Below are 20,208 nucleotides of genomic sequence, written 5' to 3' on the forward strand. Positions count from 1 at the left end.
TGCTGAAAAGCCCTAGAAATACTGGGTTCCAGGGACAATCTGAGAGAGAAGAGCCATAGGGAGTCCTGGGTGCTAGTCTAGATACCACAGCTTGCTATGAGTATGACTAGGGCAATTCATTGAATCTCTCTGGGTCTTTGTTTTCTCTTCTAAAAGTAAGAGAATTGGGATACATGATTTGCCTGGTCTTTTCTAACCGACACTGTATTACCTGAATATTATATGAATGTTGTTATATGATCTCAAGCCAGGCTTTACATTCCTGCCACGTTTTGGTTGTAGAAAGTCTGTATTCTTTATTTATTTAATTGGTTAATTAATTAGAGAGAGTCTCACTCTGTCAACTAGGCCGGAGTACAGTGGCGCCATCAGAGCTCACTGCAGTCTCGAACCCCTGGGCTCAAGCAATTCTCCTGCCTCAGCCTCTCGAGTAGCCGGAACTACAGACGTGCACCACCATGCCGAGAAAATTTTTAAATTTTTTTGTAGAGATAGGAACTTACATATTTCCCAGGCTGGTCTCCAACTCCTGAGCTCCCCCAGTCCTCCCTGCTCGGCCTCCCAAAGCACTGGGATTATAGATGTGAGCCACCATGACCAGCCAATCTCTCTGAGTCTTTGTTTCTCCATCTGACAATAAGAGAATTGGGATACATGATTTGCAAGACCTTTTTGAACTGAAATTATATTATCTGAATGTTGTGATTTGCTCTCAAGCCAGCCTTTAAGTTCATGCCAGATTTTGGTTGTATAAAGACCATAGTCTTAAACCATGCTTTAAAAAAAAAAAAAAGAAAGAAAGAAAGAAATAGGCAATTTCTCATTTCTTTCCAAGCATAAATATTAGCTTAAGCATTAAGATAGACAAGGTCTTTGTTGTGATGGCATTGTATAACTGGATTATTTCATGCAGTCTTATGTGAGGAATTCAGTAAGAAGTTACTTTGCATCAGCTTTATCTGTATTTAGCATTTAAGCAGATTAAGCCAAATTGAGGGCCTTTAGACTAAATGGCAAAAATGGTTTCACATAATAATAGCAGGGTGCTTTTTACATTCATGATATCTGTTTGAACATGTTAAATTCAAGATACCAGATACATGTCTGTATGGAGACCTTAATTCAGTATTTGGATATACAGTCTCTGTGGACATAAAACTTAGGTGTTTCTAAGCATTCATTCAGTATTTAATCTCACCAAGACAGCATATGTATTTCATAAAGGTAGGGAGGAGATGAGGAAAGCAGAAAGTGTCTTGAGGCTCACAACATTTGAAGTGCAGACTGGACAATGGACACTCAGAAGTGGCACCAGGCCAGGAAATATGTTTAGTCGTTGTTTGATTGTTTCTTTGAGTATTTTGCACCAAGTTAGCCTACACATTTGTTTAAATTATTAAATTGATGGTCATATAACTGCACATGCAAATCTGTGTGTCTGTCTTCTCTTTAAAAATTGGAAGCTGCTACAAGGGTGACATTGTTTAGGAGAGGTGCAAGCTCTTGGCTGGCAAAGCCCCCTCCCCATATTGATGACTAAACCCAGGCCATTTCCCATCCCCCATCCAGCCTCTGTAATTATGTGGGGTTGCGATCCTGATTCTGAGGTCCATGAATGAGGAAGAACCAGCAAACAGAGACTCTGCAGAAAGAGAGACACAATAGGAAACTCAGAGAGTGTGTTCAAAGAGGAGTGCATTCCTGAGCAAGGGAATGGCTTACTCTGACAGGTGTTGCTGGAAAGCCAGGGAAGAGACTCTGCCACACCGTGTGCACTGGCCTTGATGTCCAGTGTCCTTAGTGACTCTGGGGGAGCTGTCTGCATGCACCAAGGCTGGTGTGAGTGCAAAAACAGATGCAGAGTGAGGTCAAGCTCACACGCCAGTTCACACACTGAAGGACTGTCAGTGCTCCCAGATACACGGCATTGAGGGTCCAGTGTCAGGAGAGAACAGATAGGTACACTAAAAGCCCAGACTCCACCACTACACATGCACGTAAGACATCTGTGCTGTACCCCCTAAATCTATAAACATTTTTAAAAATTAAAAGTAAATAAAATTGGTCCTCACCATCATCCCAGCTACTCAGGAGACTGACATGGGAGGATCACTTGAACCCAAAAGTTCGAGACCAGCTTGGGTAACATAGTAAGACCCTTGTCTCTAAAAAATAAAAATAAAAATATTACCCAGGCATGGCAGTGTGCACCTGTAATTCTAGCTGCTCAGGAGGCTGAGATGGGAGAATCGCTTGAGCCCAGGAGTTGGAGGCTGCAGTGAGTTATAATCACACCACTGCACTCTAACCTGGGCAACAGAGCCAGAACCCTGTCTCAAATTTTTTTTAATAAAAATAAAATTACTTAATAGAACAAAGAAATTGTTCAATTTCTTTCACTTTACAGTTAAGAAAACTAAGATTCAGAGAACTGATATGATTAACACCTACCCCTGACTCCCCCACCTAGAATAAAGGTCATAAAATTTCTCCCCGGGCCAGTGAGAAAAATAAAGTATAAAAATTTCTCCCCAGGCAGATGAGAAACAGAAAGAGAAAGTAGTGAGTTTTGTCTCCTGATGTCAGGGTCAGAGCCACAGAGACTTGGTTCTGGAAGTATTTGAGAGTAAGAACCTGGCTCAAGGCTGTGAACCAGTTGCTGGGAGAGGTGTTGCCTACCACTGCTGGTGGGAAGACTAGAAGGGCATCGATATTGAGTAAGTAAGACCTCAGGCTACCACACTGCACACCTACCTGCCACCTTCCGGGGAACCAAGCCAGGCCTCTCTCTGGCTGGGAAACCTGTTGAGCAACCTCCTCATATTTACTGCCAACATAAGCTCCGGTTCTAAATGGAGAACCTGTTGCAGGGTGGGGCAGCAAAACCTCAAGAGTGAGAAGAGAGGCAAACAGCAAAATGAAGTAGAAAGCCCACGTCCTCCTCAACAAGAAGGGGTCTAACTCAAAGGAAGCAGGTTGCTAGAACACGTACACAGACCTCCATACAAGAAAGACATCATGTGTGTGTTCAAGCCACCATCCTCCCCAAAGATTCCATCACCTGTTATTCTTACAAGGAATGAAATGCAGTGAGGTGAGAGCGTGTTGGGATGGCAGACATGGACGATGGATGAATTCTCTTCCCTCTGTACATTTTCCAGCACAAAGAGCTGCCCCAGGCTGTTGACCCCATACACTTTGAGTTTTGAAAGGTTCTGTGTTTCCCTTAGAAAGCTACTAAACCAGGACAGGCACAGTGGTTCAGGCCTGTAATCAGCACTTTGCAAGGGTGTGGCAGGAGGATTGTTTGAGCCCAGAAGTTCAAGACCAGCCTGGGCAACATAACAAGACCTTATCTTTACAAAAACCACAAAAATTAGCTGGGTGTGGTGACACATGCCTATAGTCCCAGGTACTTGGGAGGCTGAGACAGGAGGATTGCTTAAACCCAGGACTTCAAGGTTGCAGTGAGCTAAGATCGTACCACCTCACCCCAGCCTGGGCAACAGAGCAAAACCTTGTCTCAAGCCGACATCCTTCAGTTCCTTTTTGTGTCCTTGTCCTTTACAGGAAGATGAAGATCCCTTTCCTCCTACTGTTCTTTCTGTGGGAAGCCGAGAGCCACGCAGCATCAAGGCCGAACATCATCCTGGTGATGGCTGACGACCTCGGCATTGGAGATCCTGGGTGCTATGGGAACAAAACTATCAGGTTGGTAATGCAGCTCCTCAGTAAACACATGGCTGTATTCATAGGCAACAGTCCCCGGGATGGTTAATGTTGATCTACAGAGCACAGAACATGTAGAAACGTTCAAAACCCTCCAAACCATGCCTGGCTTCATGTAGATACACTGAGATGTAGGTGTCATGAAGGCAGGTGTGAGTTTATCTGTTTGACTATGAACAGGGAGCTGGATGAGCTCAGGGAGATCACTAAGAAGGTGTGCATCACAGTTCTTCTTTACTAATGGCTACGATGCTGCTTTCCACACATTCACATTTCCATCCCTTTTGTTCACCTATTTCGTCTTCTCCTTTTGGCATCTGGCTTTATTCTGGTTGGTTATGGGTCTGTACTACTCTGTCCTGGCTCATCAGTGACTTACTCTCACTCTCACTCTCACTCATGCCCAACTCTCCCTCTTCTAGCCCAGGCCCTACCCTGTCATCAGCTATGCAGGCTGTCTTAGTCTGTAAAGGCTGCTATGACAAAATGCCATAGGCTGGGTGGCTTCTAAACAATAGAAATGTATTGCTTATAGTTCTGGAGGCTGGAAGCCCAAGATCAAGGCATAGCAGATTCAGCGTCTGGTGGGGACCTGCTTCCTGGTTCATAGACAGAACCTTCTCACTGTGTCTTCACATGGTGGAAGGGGGGAGGGAGCTCTCTGGGTCCCTTTTATAAGGTCATAAATCCCATTTACAGGGCTTCATCCTCATGACCTCATCACCTCCCAAAGACCCCACCTCCTAATAAAATCCCATTGAGGGTGAGCATTTCAACATCTGAATCTGGGGGGGACACAAACATCGAGACCATAGCTGACAATCAGGAGAGGTATCATGTTTTAGGACCTCATAACTTGCCAGTAATTATCAAAACAGTGGCAACAAGGCAATCAAACGAGACTCGAGGTCATTTGACCCCTTGGGTCTGAACATCCTCCCAGAAGTGGGTGTTTTGTTTCTCTCCCTCTGCGTAAAATCAACCTAACATAAGACCTATTTTAAGGACCCTTTTGTTTAAAAAGGAAAGTAAGCCCCTGGGGAGTAGAATACTGACATTAAAATTTCACTTTCTCTTCCTAATAATGTGGAGATGATGGCATAAAAATAGTTCTATGGAGAGCTTCATCACATGAAAGATCAATACAAACTGAATTAAAGGAGAGGGTGAGGAAAGAGATTATTTGCTTCTACCAGAACTTTCTTTTTTCTTTTTTTCTTCTTCTTTTTTTTTTTTTTTTTGAGAAGGAGTTTCACTCTGTCGCCCAGCCTGGAGTGTGGTGGCACGATCTCGGGGATCACTGCAATCTCTGCCTACTAGGTTGAAGCAATTTTCCTGCCTCAGCCTCTTGAGTAGCTGGGACTACAGGCGTGCGCCACCATGCCTGGCTAATTTTTTGTATTTTTTGAAGAGATGGGGTTTCACTGTGTTGGCCAGGCTGGTCTCAAACTCCTGACCTCGTGATCCACCTGCCTCGGCCTCCCAAAGTGCTGGGATTACAGGCATGAGCCACTGCGCTGGCCCAGAACTTTCTTGTAGGATATGTGAATACTAAATACCTGAAGCCAGGAATGGACCCATTGCCAAGTGCCATGGGGCGCTGGTTATTTTCCTTCCATTCTCTTACTCCTCATCTTCTTTTTAACATGAGAAATCTTGGAAAGTATATTTAATCATTGCATATCAGACCAAACAAAAATTAAATAGATTATGATATTAAGGAAAATCTTTCCCACAAGACATAGCCAAATATGTCTCACTTTCAATCTGAAACTTTGCATCAAATGTTGCTTTTTATTTTTTTAAGAGCATATTGACTTATGACATTGCTTAAATTTTAAAAAGCATATGCAAGGGTAAGATCTGCAATTTTAAGAGAGCACTTTAAATGTCCTCTTAAAATTGTAATTATCTTTGTATGTTTTCTGCCCCACCTTTTGCCTACTTTTGTAAAATGTTTACAGATCACTTTATACATTTGTGATATAGATCTTATTAATTTAGTTTTTCTTATCAGCATCATAATTTTATTCAGCTTTTTCATTTTATCTGTTTCTTTAATATTATGTATTCCTAAGATATATTGAGATAGTAGATAACTGTTCCTACCAAGATGTCTTAATTAAAAAGTTAAAATCAAGCCTTTGAGGTTAAATCTTTACCAATTATCAAAAGAAAAAATGTCTATAAAGCCCCATGGAAGAATTCATGGCAATATATACCCTAAATCTGCCTTGGTCTCTGTATTAGAGTCCCATTATTTCTGAATTACATTTTTCATTTTTATATTTTGTAATATCACACCCCAAAATAGTCACTTTTTTTTGTAGGCCACTATAGACACTAGGAGGATTAATTCAAATGCAAAAACAGTCTTTGTCTTCTAAGCATCTCACCCTTTAAGAAAAAAGCAAATTAGAAATATTGGTAATTAAACACATTCACTAAATTAATAAATGGTCACTAGTTTGACATTACAGATGCAATAAAATTATTTCCCCCTTCAAGCTATGCATCATTGCAGCACTATTCTGTGAGGGCACTGATCTAGGGAAGCCATGGGACCAATGAACAAGATGTATACTCCCACCCTACAGGCAGCCATCTTGAAGGGGAGCACAATTAGCCATGCCATTGCTTTACAGTGAGGAAGCTGCTTGTCTGGTGGAGTATGGTCTACTTTTCCAAATATAGGTCAATCCCCTTGCATAAACAAGGAAGGGCGCTGGAGGCCCATGAGAATTCCATCTGTACCTGGAACTGAAGGATGGCAGATGACAAGCCAGGCAGGGAGGAACGGACCTGGATTCCTGGTGAAGGACGTGGATATATCTTGTGGGGTATAACTTGGTATGGTCCAAAAACTAAAAGATATTAATTCCTAAATGACTTCCCAAAATGTTCAGCCAATCCATTCATAGAGAAAGGCTAAAGGTATCACTCTACAAGTGAGCTCATAAATTAGTATTTATGAAGCATAAAAAATATAAGCCAGCAAAGGGTATGTGGGGGTTGCAGCATCTAATTTCTTCACTGTAGTGTTTGTGCCTTTTCCCTGGAGCATATTAACCCATTTGTTGATGCTCACTGGTTGAGGCACATGGAGTCTGATTATTCCCTGTCCCTGGGGGCATGTAGAAATTAGGCAGGGGCTCATTAAAGCTGGTTGTGGATTCCCTTTGGCTGTGGTTGGAAAGAGAGGGGAGTCAGATTGACCCTGGAGATTTCTCTTTTGGTGACACAGAGGTAACTTAGGAGATGTGGATGGGAGAAGAGTGAAGCCTCATCCTCATTCACCCCTTACTTTCCCTCCCTGCAGTATCCTATTTCAAAGACTTGGTTTCTGTCTTCTAATTCAGGGCTAGTGGGACCAGGAGCTCAGAGCCCTCTGTAACATGAATGGACCTTTTGGGGATGTCCCGCCTGCATCATTCACACATCTGCATGGTTTTGTTGTAGCTTGAGTCTTGATTCTGTATCACTTCTTCCCCACCTCCCCTGCCTCTCATCTCGCCTCTCTTTCCCACATAACCCCAGACTTGCCTTTGCTCATTGAGAAGTTTCCCAGTATAAAGAGCCATAGACAGTTTCATTTTGAAAATTATCACAGAGCTGGGCACAGTGGCTCACGCCTGTAATCCCAGCAATTTGGGAGGCTGAGGCGGGCAGATCACTTGAGGTCAGGAGTTTGAGACCAGCCTGGCCAACATGGTGAAACCCTGCCTCTACCAAAAAATGCAAAAATTAGCCAGGCGTGGTAGTGTGTGCCTGTAGTCCCAGCTACTCACAAGGCTGAGATGGGAGAATTGCTTGAACACAAGAGGTGGAGGTTGCAGTGAGCCGAGATTGCGCCACTGCACTCCAGCCTGGGTGACAGAGTGAGATCCTGTCTCAAAACTAAATACATGAACAATAAATAAAAATGATCACAAATGCTATGATTCTTTTGTTCTAGGACTCCCAATATCGACCGGTTGGCCAGTGGGGGAGTGAAACTCACTCAGCACCTGGCAGCATCACCGCTGTGCACACCAAGCAGGGCAGCCTTCATGACTGGCCGGTACCCTGTCCGATCAGGTAACCTCCTATCTGCATCGCAGGGGCTGTGGTCACCTTCGGGACAGTCTCCCACCTCGAGGTATCTCCTGGTTCCTAAGGGTTGATTTTTTCCTGGTCCAGGAATGGCATCTTGGTCCCGCACTGGAGTTTTCCTCTTCACAGCCTCTTCGGGAGGACTTCCCACCAATGAGATTACCTTTGCTAAGCTTCTGAAGGATCAAGGTTATTCAACAGCGCTGATAGGTATGGACATCTATGGGATGGGAACCATCTATAGGTATGGGAATGGGAGGGAGGACTTGGACAAAGTTAGCAAAAGAGTGGGAGAGGACATCATGACAGTTATCTTAGGGATGACTTTGCTGGTACACTTTGCATAACTTTAAATGGAAACAAAATGATTTCAATTGTAGGTTAAAACACAATGAGCCTATCTGGACTACTCAAATGTATAGATGTGTGTGTGTGTGTTGTGTGTTTGTGTGTGTGTGTGCATGTGTGTATAGATAAATAGATACTTAGGTGATACCTAATGATAAATGGATGAATGGATAGATGGAAGAAAGCATTGATGAATGGATGGATAGATAGATAATAGGTAGAGAAATAGCTAGCTAGCTAGATAGACAGATGCAGAGAGAGACAAAGGTGAGATAGATGGGATGGATGGATGGATGGATGGATGGAAGGAATAGATGATAGCTAGCTAGCTAGCTAGCTAGCTAGAGAAATAGAAAAACAGACAGATAGATAGATAGATAGATAGATAGATAGATAGATAGATAGATAGATAGATGCAGAGAGGGACAAAGATGAGATAGATGGGGTAGATGGATGGATGGATGAAATAGATGATGATAGATATGATAGATGGATGGATAGATAGATAGATAGATAGATAGATAGATGTTATATATAAATAGATGCAGGGAGAGAGACAAAGATTACATAGGATGGATAGATAGATAATGAGACAATTGGATGGATGAAATAGATGATAGATGGAACAAATGAAAGATAGACATATACATAGAAAGAATATACAAAACTATTCACACCATGCTATTGATAAAGATTTTCATTTTACTTTCCAATATAAAATTATGTCAGAATTTGTCTTGGTTGACACACCCACTGATTTTATCATGTAGATAGGATTGACACCTTCCTTTTTGCATGAAGAGCTTGAATCTAAGCAGGCCATAAAATGAATCCTAGCAAATCTCAGAGGAGCAAAATGACCCTTTTCTTTCTTCCAACATCTTGTTAAAAAACTATCATTTTTTTCTTTTGTGAGGCACTCATTAATTTAGTGATCTAATTAATATTTTATAAGAAATTTTCAGAGGTGCTTAAAATAATTGCTGAGTTACTGAGTGTGATTTCCTCATGCCTCAGGGGTAGGTTCTGAAGTAAGGATTCGTTTCCACTTTTAACGTTCAAGGAACAAAATTAAGTTGCTTCTAAAACTTTAATTTTAAGGGCCTGTCTCAGAAAAGCATCTGACCAGGAAAAAGAAAAATAAATAAATAAACTTGTATTTTTCTGTAGAGTGTGGTTTCCTGCCTATTAAAGATATTAGCTAGTTTTCTTTTTGGATTTTTATCTGATTGGGGTTTTTTGTTGTTGTCGTTTTGTGTTGTTTTGTTGAAATCACTAAATTAGTTCTTATTTCTTGGTAGAGTGAGTAGAGGATTTTTATCTGGTTGAGATTTTGTTTGTTTTTTTGTTTTGTTTTGTTGGAATCGCTAAATTAGTTCTTATTTTCTGGTAGAGTGAGTAGGTAATACCTTAGCGTTTGTGGGGGGAAAAAAAGTGAAAAATTCTAGGGTCCTATGAGCGGGAAGGCTAGCTTCATGAAATAGTCAGAAAGAACCTCCTTTTCAGCATGTAGGAACAGAAGCTTGGATTGGAATCAGGGTGTTTATTGGGACTGAAGTGATCCCCCATTTGTCTTCTCAGGGAAATGGCACCTTGGGATGAGCTGTCACAGCAAGACTGACTTCTGTCACCACCCTTTACATCACGGCTTCAATTATTTCTATGGGATCTCTTTGACCAATCTGAGAGACTGCAAGCCCGGAGAGGGCAGTGTCTTCACCACGGGCTTCAAGAGGCTGGTCTTCCTCCCCCTGCAGATCGTCGGGGTCACCCTCCTTACCCTTGCTGCACTCAATTGTCTGGGGCTACTCCACGTGCCTCTAGGCGTTTTTTTCAGCCTTCTCTTCCTAGCAGCCCTAATCCTGACCCTTTTCTTGGGCTTCCTTCATTACTTCCGGCCCCTGAACTGCTTCATGATGAGGAACTACGAGATCATTCAGCAGCCCATGTCCTATGACAATCTCACCCAGAGGCTAACGGTGGAGGCGGCCCAGTTCATACAGAGGTGGGTATTGCCTTGTCCTCTGATGCTGCCTGTTAAAAAACATTCTGGGTTATTTCTCGTGGAGGTGGAAGAACCAACAGGGTTTTGTTGTTGTTGTTGTTTGTGGTTTGTTCGTTTTTTTGAGACGGAGTCTTGCTCTGTCGCCCAGGCTGGAGCGCAGTGGCGTGATCTCGGCTCACTGCAAGCTCTGCCTCCCGAGTTCACGCCATTCTCCTGCCTCAGCCTCCTGAGTAGCTGGAACTACAGGCGCCCGCCACCACACCTAGCTAATTTTTTGTATTTTTAGTAGAGACGGGGTTTCACCGTGTTAGCCAGGATGGTCTCGATCTCTTGACCTCGTGATCCGCCCGCCTCGGCCTCCCAAAGTGCTGGGATTACAGGCGTGAGCCACCGCGCCCAGCCAGAACTAGTAGGGTTATTATGCTAGCCACATTTTCCCTTCCATGCCTAACACATTTCTTCAGCCAGAGCTCGCCATAGCACATGTTTAATGGCCTTAGAAAGGTATTGCAATGCAATGTGCTCTCCTTAGAGTCTCTTTGCCAACATTCCCCACATCCTGGGCTGGAAAGGCCATGGCAAATTAATGTCTGCTGATGACAAAGGAGGTGTCAGATATCCCACTGGTTTTTTTTGTTTGTTTGTTTGAGAGGGAATCTCTCTGTGTCGCCCAGGCTGGAGTGCAAGTGGTGCGATCTTGGCTCACTGCAACCTCCACCTCCCAGGTTCAAGTGATTCTCCTGCCTTAGCCTTCTGAGTAGCTGGGATTACAGGTGCCTGCCACCATGCCTGGCTAATTTTTTTTCTATTTTTAGTAGAGACAGGGTTTCACAAACTTGGTCAGTCTGCATTTTGAACTCCTGACCTCAGGTGATCCACCCGCCTCGGCCTCCCAAAGTGCTGGGATTACAGGTGTGAGCCACAGTACCCAGCCCCACTGGTCTTTAATTTTCAAATGTGGCCATCAAGAGAGGCAAGATAATGGCTTATGTTTAGTTTATAGGTTGTCCTTGTGATATAAACAATGTGGAAAGATCCAAAATATTTTGGATTAATCTCTGAACAAACAAAACAAAACAAAAACCTCTGTGAGTAAACTGGGTGAAGTGAATGATGTCTCTTGGGTCTGTCAGGTCCCATTGAGTTTATAGTTTTGGGGATTGCAATCTGTAAGTGGAATAACCATCAACAGTGGAGCAGACAGCATTCCTGAATTACATAGGTAGGTATAATATATATCTATATTATAATACATAATATAGAGAGCATAAGTAGATATAATTAAGTAGACATTATATAGAGGCTATGTCAAAAACACTTGCTATTCAAAACAAGCAAATAAAAGTATTTTGTTCCACTTGTAACTGTGGAGAACAGGACTCTAAAGAGAAATGGAAAGTTCATCTGAAAATCAGACGTTTGGTCTTTATGGTGACTTAAACTCTATAAGAGATGTAAAAGAGAGTTGGGAGGGTGATTTAAAAATTATAAAGGAGACAGAGGAAATATAGGTAATATTGGTTTGTCATCCAATTAATTGCATGACACAAAATTGTAAAATCAATCTCTGGATTGAACAATGAATGACAATGAAAAGGAAGTTATTGTGATGAAGGGAAACTATATTAGGGATTTAATTTAAAAACAAGCAAATATGCTCAGCCTAAGAAGAAAATACATAGTTAAGGTATGTGGAAGCTACATAAGTTAGGGCTGGTGAGAAAGGTAGAAGGTAACGTACTCTATGAAAATTATGTTGTCATTTCCTCACATGGAAGATGTTGTGTTCCTCTGTCCAGATCTTGTGTGCCTGGAGTTGATGCTTTACTGGAGGTTGGGAATGGGCAGTGGTTCTCCTCACTGTCTTCTTCCAGTTATGAAACAGCATAGGAGCAACCCATTCACCTGGAAGTACAACAGTGTCCTGCTACCCACAACATCACGGATTATGCAATAGATAAATCATAGGGTGTATTTTAGTATATCTCTCTGGTATCACAAAAGTGTTTCATCAACTCTGACAGAAACCCACATATGGTTTGGGTGTCTGAACAGACTACGAAGTGACTTACACAAAAGTTGCAATTGATAGTATCACTTCCTCCTTCTAAAAATGAGACACAAATAGAATGATTAGTTCTTATAGTTCACACCGCCTCTCAGTTTTGACAGATTTTGTTAAAATCTAAATTGTCATTGAACTGTGAAATATATAAACTGGTCATTGGTCATTTTAAGTATTCTCAGTTTCAGCCTCTGGGACTTGGCTCCAGAGAGTACTCTATGTACTAGCTGCCCAACGGCTGAGGGAGCACCACACAATTTAAGTTTTTATTTTGGTTAACATCCCACTTCTGCTGCCAGTTTCTGTTTTTGTCAGTGAAGACTGACAAAATCTCAGTGGATTAACACTTGAAGATTTGTTTCTTGCCCATGCAAAATCTATTGCTGGTTGGGTGATGCTCTAGGGAAGCTTTGCTCCATGAGGAGACTCAGGGATCCAGGTTGCTAATATCTTGTGGTTCTGTCATCTCAATAGATGGCCTTCCCAGTAGCGTCCACAGGAGAAAAGGGTTGAAGGGTCCCTTGGGGGCTTTTTGTTACTTCACTGACCCAGGGGTCAGCATGTAGACCAGGCCCCATGTCTCCACCCTGACTTGACATGGGGCTAAGAGGCAGTCTCCCCATGTCTTCAGGAAGAAGAAAATGAAACGGCCTTGCTGAACATATAGCAGTGATTTTCCTACTGCAAACAGTGATTTTCAAATTTGTTTTAAAGCTGAGGAATATTTCAGATGAAATTTTATGAGAAGCTAAGTATGTCAGAGGGATAAAAGTTGCAGTGCTTGGGTGAACCTGGAACAGAGGACTGCATTTGGAAATTGCTGACATTTAATAAAGCCCCATGGAAATCTCATGAACAGCTGGAGAGAAAGGGCAGACTCTGCAACAAAAGAATAAAAGAACATGTGAGCAAACATCTAGTTAGTGCAGACTCTAGGCAAATTAATATTTAACAGACATTTGTAAGTAAAAAAGGTAGGCACACCAGGAGAAAAATCAACACCAGCCTTGGAATTTTAAAAAAGAATTGATATTACAGCTATGTGAGTGGAGGTTGAAGGAATTTGCCCAAGGTTATAGATAGGTGTAAACTAAAGGGGCTATTTTATTATAAAAATTTGGATTGCAGACATGTACCGCATAATAACATTTTGGTCAACAATGGACCACGTATATGACAGAAGTCCCATGAGATTATAATGGAGCTGGCTTATGCAGCTGTACGTTTGTATCTTTTTTGTTTTTTGAGACAGAGTCTCGCTCTGTTGCCCAGGCTGGAGTGCAGTGGTGCGATCTCGGCTCACTGCAATCTCCCCCTCCCGGGTTTAAGTGATTCTCCTGCCTCAGCCTCTGAAGTAGCTGGGATTACAGGTGCGTGCCATCACGCCCAGCTAATTTTTGAATTTTTAATAGAGACGGGGTTTCACCATGCTGACCAGGCTGGTCTCGAACTCCTGACCTCAAATGATCCACCCGCCTCGGCCTCTCGAAGTACTGGGATTACAGGCATGAGCCACCACGCCCGGCCACGTTTGTATCTTTTATACTGTATTTTTTCCTGTACCTTTTCTATGTGTACATATGTCTAGATACACAAATACTTGCCATTGCATTGCAGTTGCCTGCAGTACTCAGTACAGTCACATGCGGTGCAGGTTTGTAGCCTAGGAGTAATAGGCTTTACCATATAGCCTGGGTGTGCAGTGGGCTATACCATCTAGGCTTGTGTAAGTGCACTGTACGATGTTTGCAGAATGATGAAATTGCTTAATGATACATTTCTCAGAACATATCCCTGTTACTATATGATGCATGTCTGTACTTGAAGCATTGATGTGAAGTATACTGCTTATTGGTATTTTAATATTTTCATCAGAGAAAAATAGAGTAAAGAAAATCTATAGTTTGGTGTTGTGTTGCGTGTGTGTGTGTATATATATGTATGTGTAAATATGTGTGTGTATATATGTGTGTGTGTTTGTGTATATATATGTGTGTGTGCTTTACACACATATGTATTTAATTTACAAAGAGATAAATTATTGAAATTGATTTCCAAGGGAAGCTATAGGAGATATACATGTACAGCAGCAGCAAGTATTAATGTAAAGAATAAAGAATTTTCTGCCCAGGGTTGGATAATAGCCACTAAAAGTCCTTTAAGCAACTATTTATAGATCTATCAGAATTCAGGTAAGACATGAGCTATTTGTCATGATTTTCACAGGTTTAGGCTGACAGGCACATGCTGGAGGGGTTATGAGTCGTTCTTGGGCAATATGCCTGTTGTCTGGGTGCCTGTCCTTGGTAAACGTTGGGATCTGTGAGTAACCATAGCTCCATCATGTCATGCCCATGCTGACAGCCTGTCTTACCCAGGTGCCAGAGACTGCAGAAACCTATCGGATTCTGCTCACAGCAAAATGGCATGGTGAAGGATGTCGTGCAATTCCTAAGAGAGGAAGGAAGACTTCAAGCTGTCAGTCACACTCCTGAACATTTATTTCAAGTATTATTTGTACAGAGATACTGCAGAGTTAGTGCCCGTGGTCAGCCCACACAGCCAGATGCAGGCATTGCAGGGCTGACCACCTGCCTCCTGGGCATGGCGCTTGGTTCAGAACTGTACATTGTAGGGTGGCCTTTGCTAGCCTAGTGTATGGTGGCGTATAATGTAGGATCACTATGACTTCCTGCAGGTAGACAAAGAAGGGAAAAGGGAGAGTCCAGGACTACAGGGGTAGACAAGTGATACCTCAGACTTTGCATAAGGAAAACCCCAGAGGTGCTTATTACAGCTGAAGATGGCCAAGATGAACTCTAGGGACTGTCACAGAGTAGTTCCAAATGAGACTTTGCATCAGCATTTTAATAAGCTTCTCAAGACATTCTAAACTGGGTGTTTCATAGGACACTCTAAGAAACACTGGGTTTCATATACATGTATGAGCTTTGGCTACTGTGCAGAAACACTGCAGTTATTTGTCACCTAGATTTTTCTAGAAGGTGATGCTGACAGGTGATCTCATGTAAAAGCTTTGGAACTTTATAAGATACATCATTCAGTTATATCATCATCTAGTAAGATGCACATAGATATGTGATTAAAACAAAAGCTTATGGAAATGATCTTTCTCTTACTAGGGTGATTGCCCTAATATTTTCTACCCCATTTTATTCTGTTTTTTTTGTTTGTTTGTTTTTGTTTTTTTTTTTGGTAATAATCTGGTTTTGGAACTAAATTAATTTCATGATGTATCAATGGGTCACAGTCTACATGATTGACCATGCTCTTACCTAGTGTGTGAGCTTTACTGTGTTTGATAAACAGGAGCACAGCCATTCCAAGATGGAGCGGCGCTCTTGGGCCTATTTAAGGCAGAAAACAACAGTGTGCTGTTTATCAAATTTGCTGGGAAAGCTGGACATCCTTATATCAGTCTTCATCTACCACAAATCTCTCAAAACCAGACAAGGTGGAGATTAATACAGCGTCCATTATACAATGGATAGTCAGAAATGATACTTGGCTTCCAGGGTGAATCACCTTGTATGACATGTATTTTGACAGAAATTATTTAATCTATTAGGTATATAAATATTCATATGATTACAAGTCATTTTAATGGGTATATAATTTTGAGAGGGGACCAAAACAAATTTATTGATCATGAGGATATTGAAGCCTGACAAGTTAATCTTGATTATCTCTAATTATTAGAGAGCTGAGATTTTCTTTTAGAACTACAGATTTAAGATGTTCTGGCAGCACCAAAGTTGAAGGGATGGTTATTGAATTACAACAAAAGGATTTTTTCTTTAAAATAGGTGATTCTAGTGTAGATGGCTATTGTCCACATTGGAGCACTCACAGCATGGTTAATATTAGTGAAAATGCTAGCATCTTGTACACTGTGTACATTCACAAACAGCTTCTTACATACATTATCTGAAGATACAAAGATTTAAAGCACATTGTTACAATCATCCTTGGGTAGAGCTGTCTATCTGTGTTAGATTAGTTATCTGATTCACAAAATATAATATCCAAGGGTCATGAGAGAATGGCCTTGATATGCTACCAAAGAATCCTAACATTGGTGACACCACCATGTTCATAAAACATTTCTTCAATGTCTGAAGACACATTTATATGTGTTATTTCATTATCCAGAATATCCTGAGCAATTTAGCCAGGTCTTACCACCTTTGTGAGAAATGGAGGTAGAGTTATTCAGCAGCCGAAAAAGGAATGCCTGATCAAAGCAATGGTGGTATTAGTGGAATTTACTCAAATGCTTTCAAATTTAAAAATTTCCAGTTACAACTGGTGCCTTGTTTAGATATTTTAACATATATATATATATATATATATATATATATATATATATATATTTGTACACAGCTGCTTCTCAGTTCATCTGTCAAAGGTGGTGAGGAAAATGATTTAAAACTCCTACTTCTAAAATTTATAGCCTTTCTCTACACTGTGTTACTGATATGATTTATACTCAAGGGTTTGCTCCTGAGATGCTAGCTTGCAATATTAGGGTATGAATGACAAGGAGGCATAAGGCAAAGATGCTTCATTGGTTTGTGATTCTTGCAAATGAGGTCCACTTAGTCAAACCCAGTTTGAGGCCTGGGATTCCAAGCACATATTTTCAAGTTGAGGAGAGCGATGATTTAGAATGTATAACCATCCACTCCACAATCCCTCACCCTAATTGACTCATTCAGGGATAAATTTATCTGGGGGAGATGCTTCTATTATTAGAGAGCTGGATAATTAGCTCACCATATGTTATACACTGTATAGTAATTCAGGAGATGGGTCATCCTGAATGCACTTTAATTAGCCAGAAATCCTTGCTATTCTTGCATAAAGGAGTGAATTATAAATTTCTTGGAGATACCCAACTCTCTGTATGTGCCCTGTAGGGTCATCCCATTATCACAGCTTTTGGTTTTGCCATCCCTGTCTTCATTGCAATGCAAAACAGATCCAACTTAGGTGCACAGCAGAAATGGTAACACATAATGGGACATGTTCAAGTGTAATGGACACTGTGGAATGGTTGCCAATTATACGTCAGGTGCTGTGGATACACACATTGTTTTGTGCACCTCCCACACCCATTGCTTCCTTCACACCACATAACAACCTCATGAGGTCAGTAAATAGATGTCTCACTGTGGAGAAACTTTGAAGCTGAAATCCTTTGAATGAACAAAGCTCCACAGGTAATAAAGAGTAGAGGCTGAATTTAAACAGAACTAACTCAACCTTTTGAATTTTGGAATGCTTCATAAACAGTTGGGGGAATCTTTTCCATCTACTCTAGTGCGGTAGACTTATTGAGTGAGGATTAGTCTGAGTGAGGATTAGTTGGAAGAAGATTAGGGCATTGTATGGGTGTCTCAACACCTTTCTCCAGACGGAAGAGTCTAGGTCCAATGCTCAAGGAAGGAGAATGCATCTCTGTAATGCTTATAGATAAGTTTGAATATCAGTAGTTTTATCATTACTATGGTAATCGAGAAGTACCTGGATGCTCTGAAAAGAAAATAAAGCGTAAGGATGATGGGTGAATGTAGCAAGTTAATTTTATTCACAAACAGCTTTTTTCTTTAGTTCAAGTCAAGGCTAATTTTTAAAAAGGTGTCATGCTGGTGGGTAGAATGAGATTCATGTTTTATGTCTTCAATAGAAAGAGATGGATGTTGGTCACTCTGCTTTGTGAAAAACCAGATATGTTGACCCCTTCTCTGAATTCATTGAAACAGTGCTTCATTGCTAGGAAAAATATTTAAGTAAATCACTTCGTGTTTTTCTCTGAAGATATATACATGCTCACATCGAACAGTAGATTTCCAAGAATGGCAATGACTTTATACACACCTACATAATCTGTATAGTATGTTATACAGTTATGGGATTTATAGATTTATCTGGAATTTGCCATTAGTATAAGGTTCTCCAGGCTGAAGTTTATTAAGTTGTTTCAATATATTAAATATATGTATGTATATTTTGAGATATTTTAATTAGAAGTTCAATAAAAGCTAATAAGTTTTAGTCAAGCTCAATGTAGGATAACTCTTGTTCTTTATAAATGAATTTTTTCAGCAAAGGGTTTATGGATAGCAAATCAAAAATTTGGAAATTATGTAGAGTTCTGTTTTTAATCTCTGACTTCCCAGAGTGGTAAGATCTCCTGTTCTGAAAACAATAAACCCTGCTCCCTGACAACTCTCCACAGAAAACACACCAAGACATCAGCATGATGGAAAGTATCAGTAATCAAGGGGTGGGGGGGAAACACCTATATGAAAAGATTATACATTTAGTGGAGAGCCGTGGGGAAGAATCTCTCCTACCATTTCCTATGGTCTGTACTTTTATGATAAATAAATACTCCTTTCTAGAAGCATTGCTTGTGTAATCATAATTCCCTAAAATCTATGACAGCTGATAAATGTATTATTGGAAGAAGATATGACCTTTTGTCCTGGTCTATGTACTGCTATCACCATTTGGCACAGTCACAATCCCGAAATGCATTTATTGGGTTCCTCTAGCCTAGCCTCTCCCACTTCCAGCTGGACCCCAGTGTAAGTGGCTGTGATGAATAGCTGTGATTTGGCTCAAAGTGTCTTTTGAATAAAGGGATCTTTAGGAGGTTTCATTAGTTTCGATAAGAGTGTAAGCCAGGAAGGAATGGGGTGATATTGATTTTAATTCATGGTAAGAAAAGTAAATCAGATTAAACACTAAGAGCAATACACAGGGACACACACAGATGCTCATTCAAAAATGGAAAAAGTAAATAATTAAAGAATTATCAAAGAGTCACATTATTCAATAACTGCAGGTAACACATGATTTGTTTCTAACTTTTGTGGGCCTATGGGATATGTATTTAAAAATGAGGGCAACGGGCACAGTGGCTCATGCCTGTAATCCTAGCACTTTGGGAAGCCTAGGTGGGAGGATCACTTGAGCTCAGGAGTTCAAGACCAGCCTGGGCAATACAGCAAGACCCTGTGTCTACAAAAAATAAAGAAATATTAGCCGGGCATGGTGGTGTGTGCCTGTAGTCCCAGCTACTTGGGGGACTGAGATGAGAAGATTACTTGATGCCAGGAGTTCAAGACCAGCCTGGGCAATATAGTGAGACCCTGTCTCTACAAAAAATCAGGAAGTATTAGCTCGGCATGGTCGTGCACACCTGTAGTCCCAGCTACTCAGGAAGCTGAGGTGGGAGAATCTCTTAAGCCCCGGAGTTGTAGGCTGCAGTGAGCTATGATTGCACCACTGCACTCCAGCCTGCACAACAGAGCAAGACCCTGTCTCTGAAAAAAAAAGGAGGGGAGGGCTTCTCTTTTGAATGAACCTCTGGTTTCAGGCTGAGCATATTGTAACAATACAGGTACTGAGGGATGTTCGTCTTTTGCCATACTAGATCTAGTGGGTCCATGGCATTCCCAACTCACTGGGGCATAGATAAAGAATACTTACACCTGACCCTGGAAATGCCTCTCCAGCCATACATTTCTGTATCTCTGAATATCATACCTGTGAATAGCTCGAAAGCCTACATGTTTATGGAAAGCATTCACAAACACTGTCATGCTATGTGAACCACTGAAAGCTACCTCTTTCTGGGAGCAAATTCTGACCCCTGCCAGGTTGAGATAAGTTCTCCTCTGAATTCATTCTCTGCAGCACTGAGTGGGGCATTTAAGACAGCTTAGACTAGCTGTCAATGCTCTTGTCTGAACTGTGGGTTGCTGATGGCAGGGTCCGGTCCAGTCTCTCTTTATATTTCTGGTGCCTGGTATTGTGTGTCAGCAGAACATTTGCTTAATAACTGCAAAACTTATAGATGGAAGACATGAACAGCTGGGTGTATAAATCCACCTGCTGCACGCAGAGGTGGTCACATGAACTTCGTGGGGGTTGGGGG

The 20,208-nt window shown here is 41.4% G+C and overlaps 1 protein-coding gene across 4 annotated transcripts in view; it reads left to right on the forward strand.

Moving 5' to 3' along the window:
- Positions 1-20,208, forward strand: part of STS (steroid sulfatase) — a 205,907-nt gene that overhangs the window by 102,605 nt on the left and 83,094 nt on the right. For all 4 annotated transcript variants that reach the window (XM_063803877.1, XM_054676418.2, XM_016943073.4 and 1 more), the window contains 4 exons: positions 3,571-3,711; positions 7,685-7,806; positions 7,909-8,031; positions 9,751-10,174. In XM_063803877.1, the coding sequence (XP_063659947.1) occupies positions 3,571-3,711; positions 7,685-7,806; positions 7,909-8,031; positions 9,751-10,174 (810 nt within the window). The remainder of the gene's footprint in view (positions 1-3,570; positions 3,712-7,684; positions 7,807-7,908; positions 8,032-9,750; positions 10,175-20,208) is intronic.

This window comes from Pan troglodytes, chromosome X (genome assembly GCF_028858775.2).
Source record: "Pan troglodytes isolate AG18354 chromosome X, NHGRI_mPanTro3-v2.0_pri, whole genome shotgun sequence".
Classification (NCBI taxonomy): Eukaryota; Metazoa; Chordata; class Mammalia; order Primates; family Hominidae; genus Pan; species Pan troglodytes.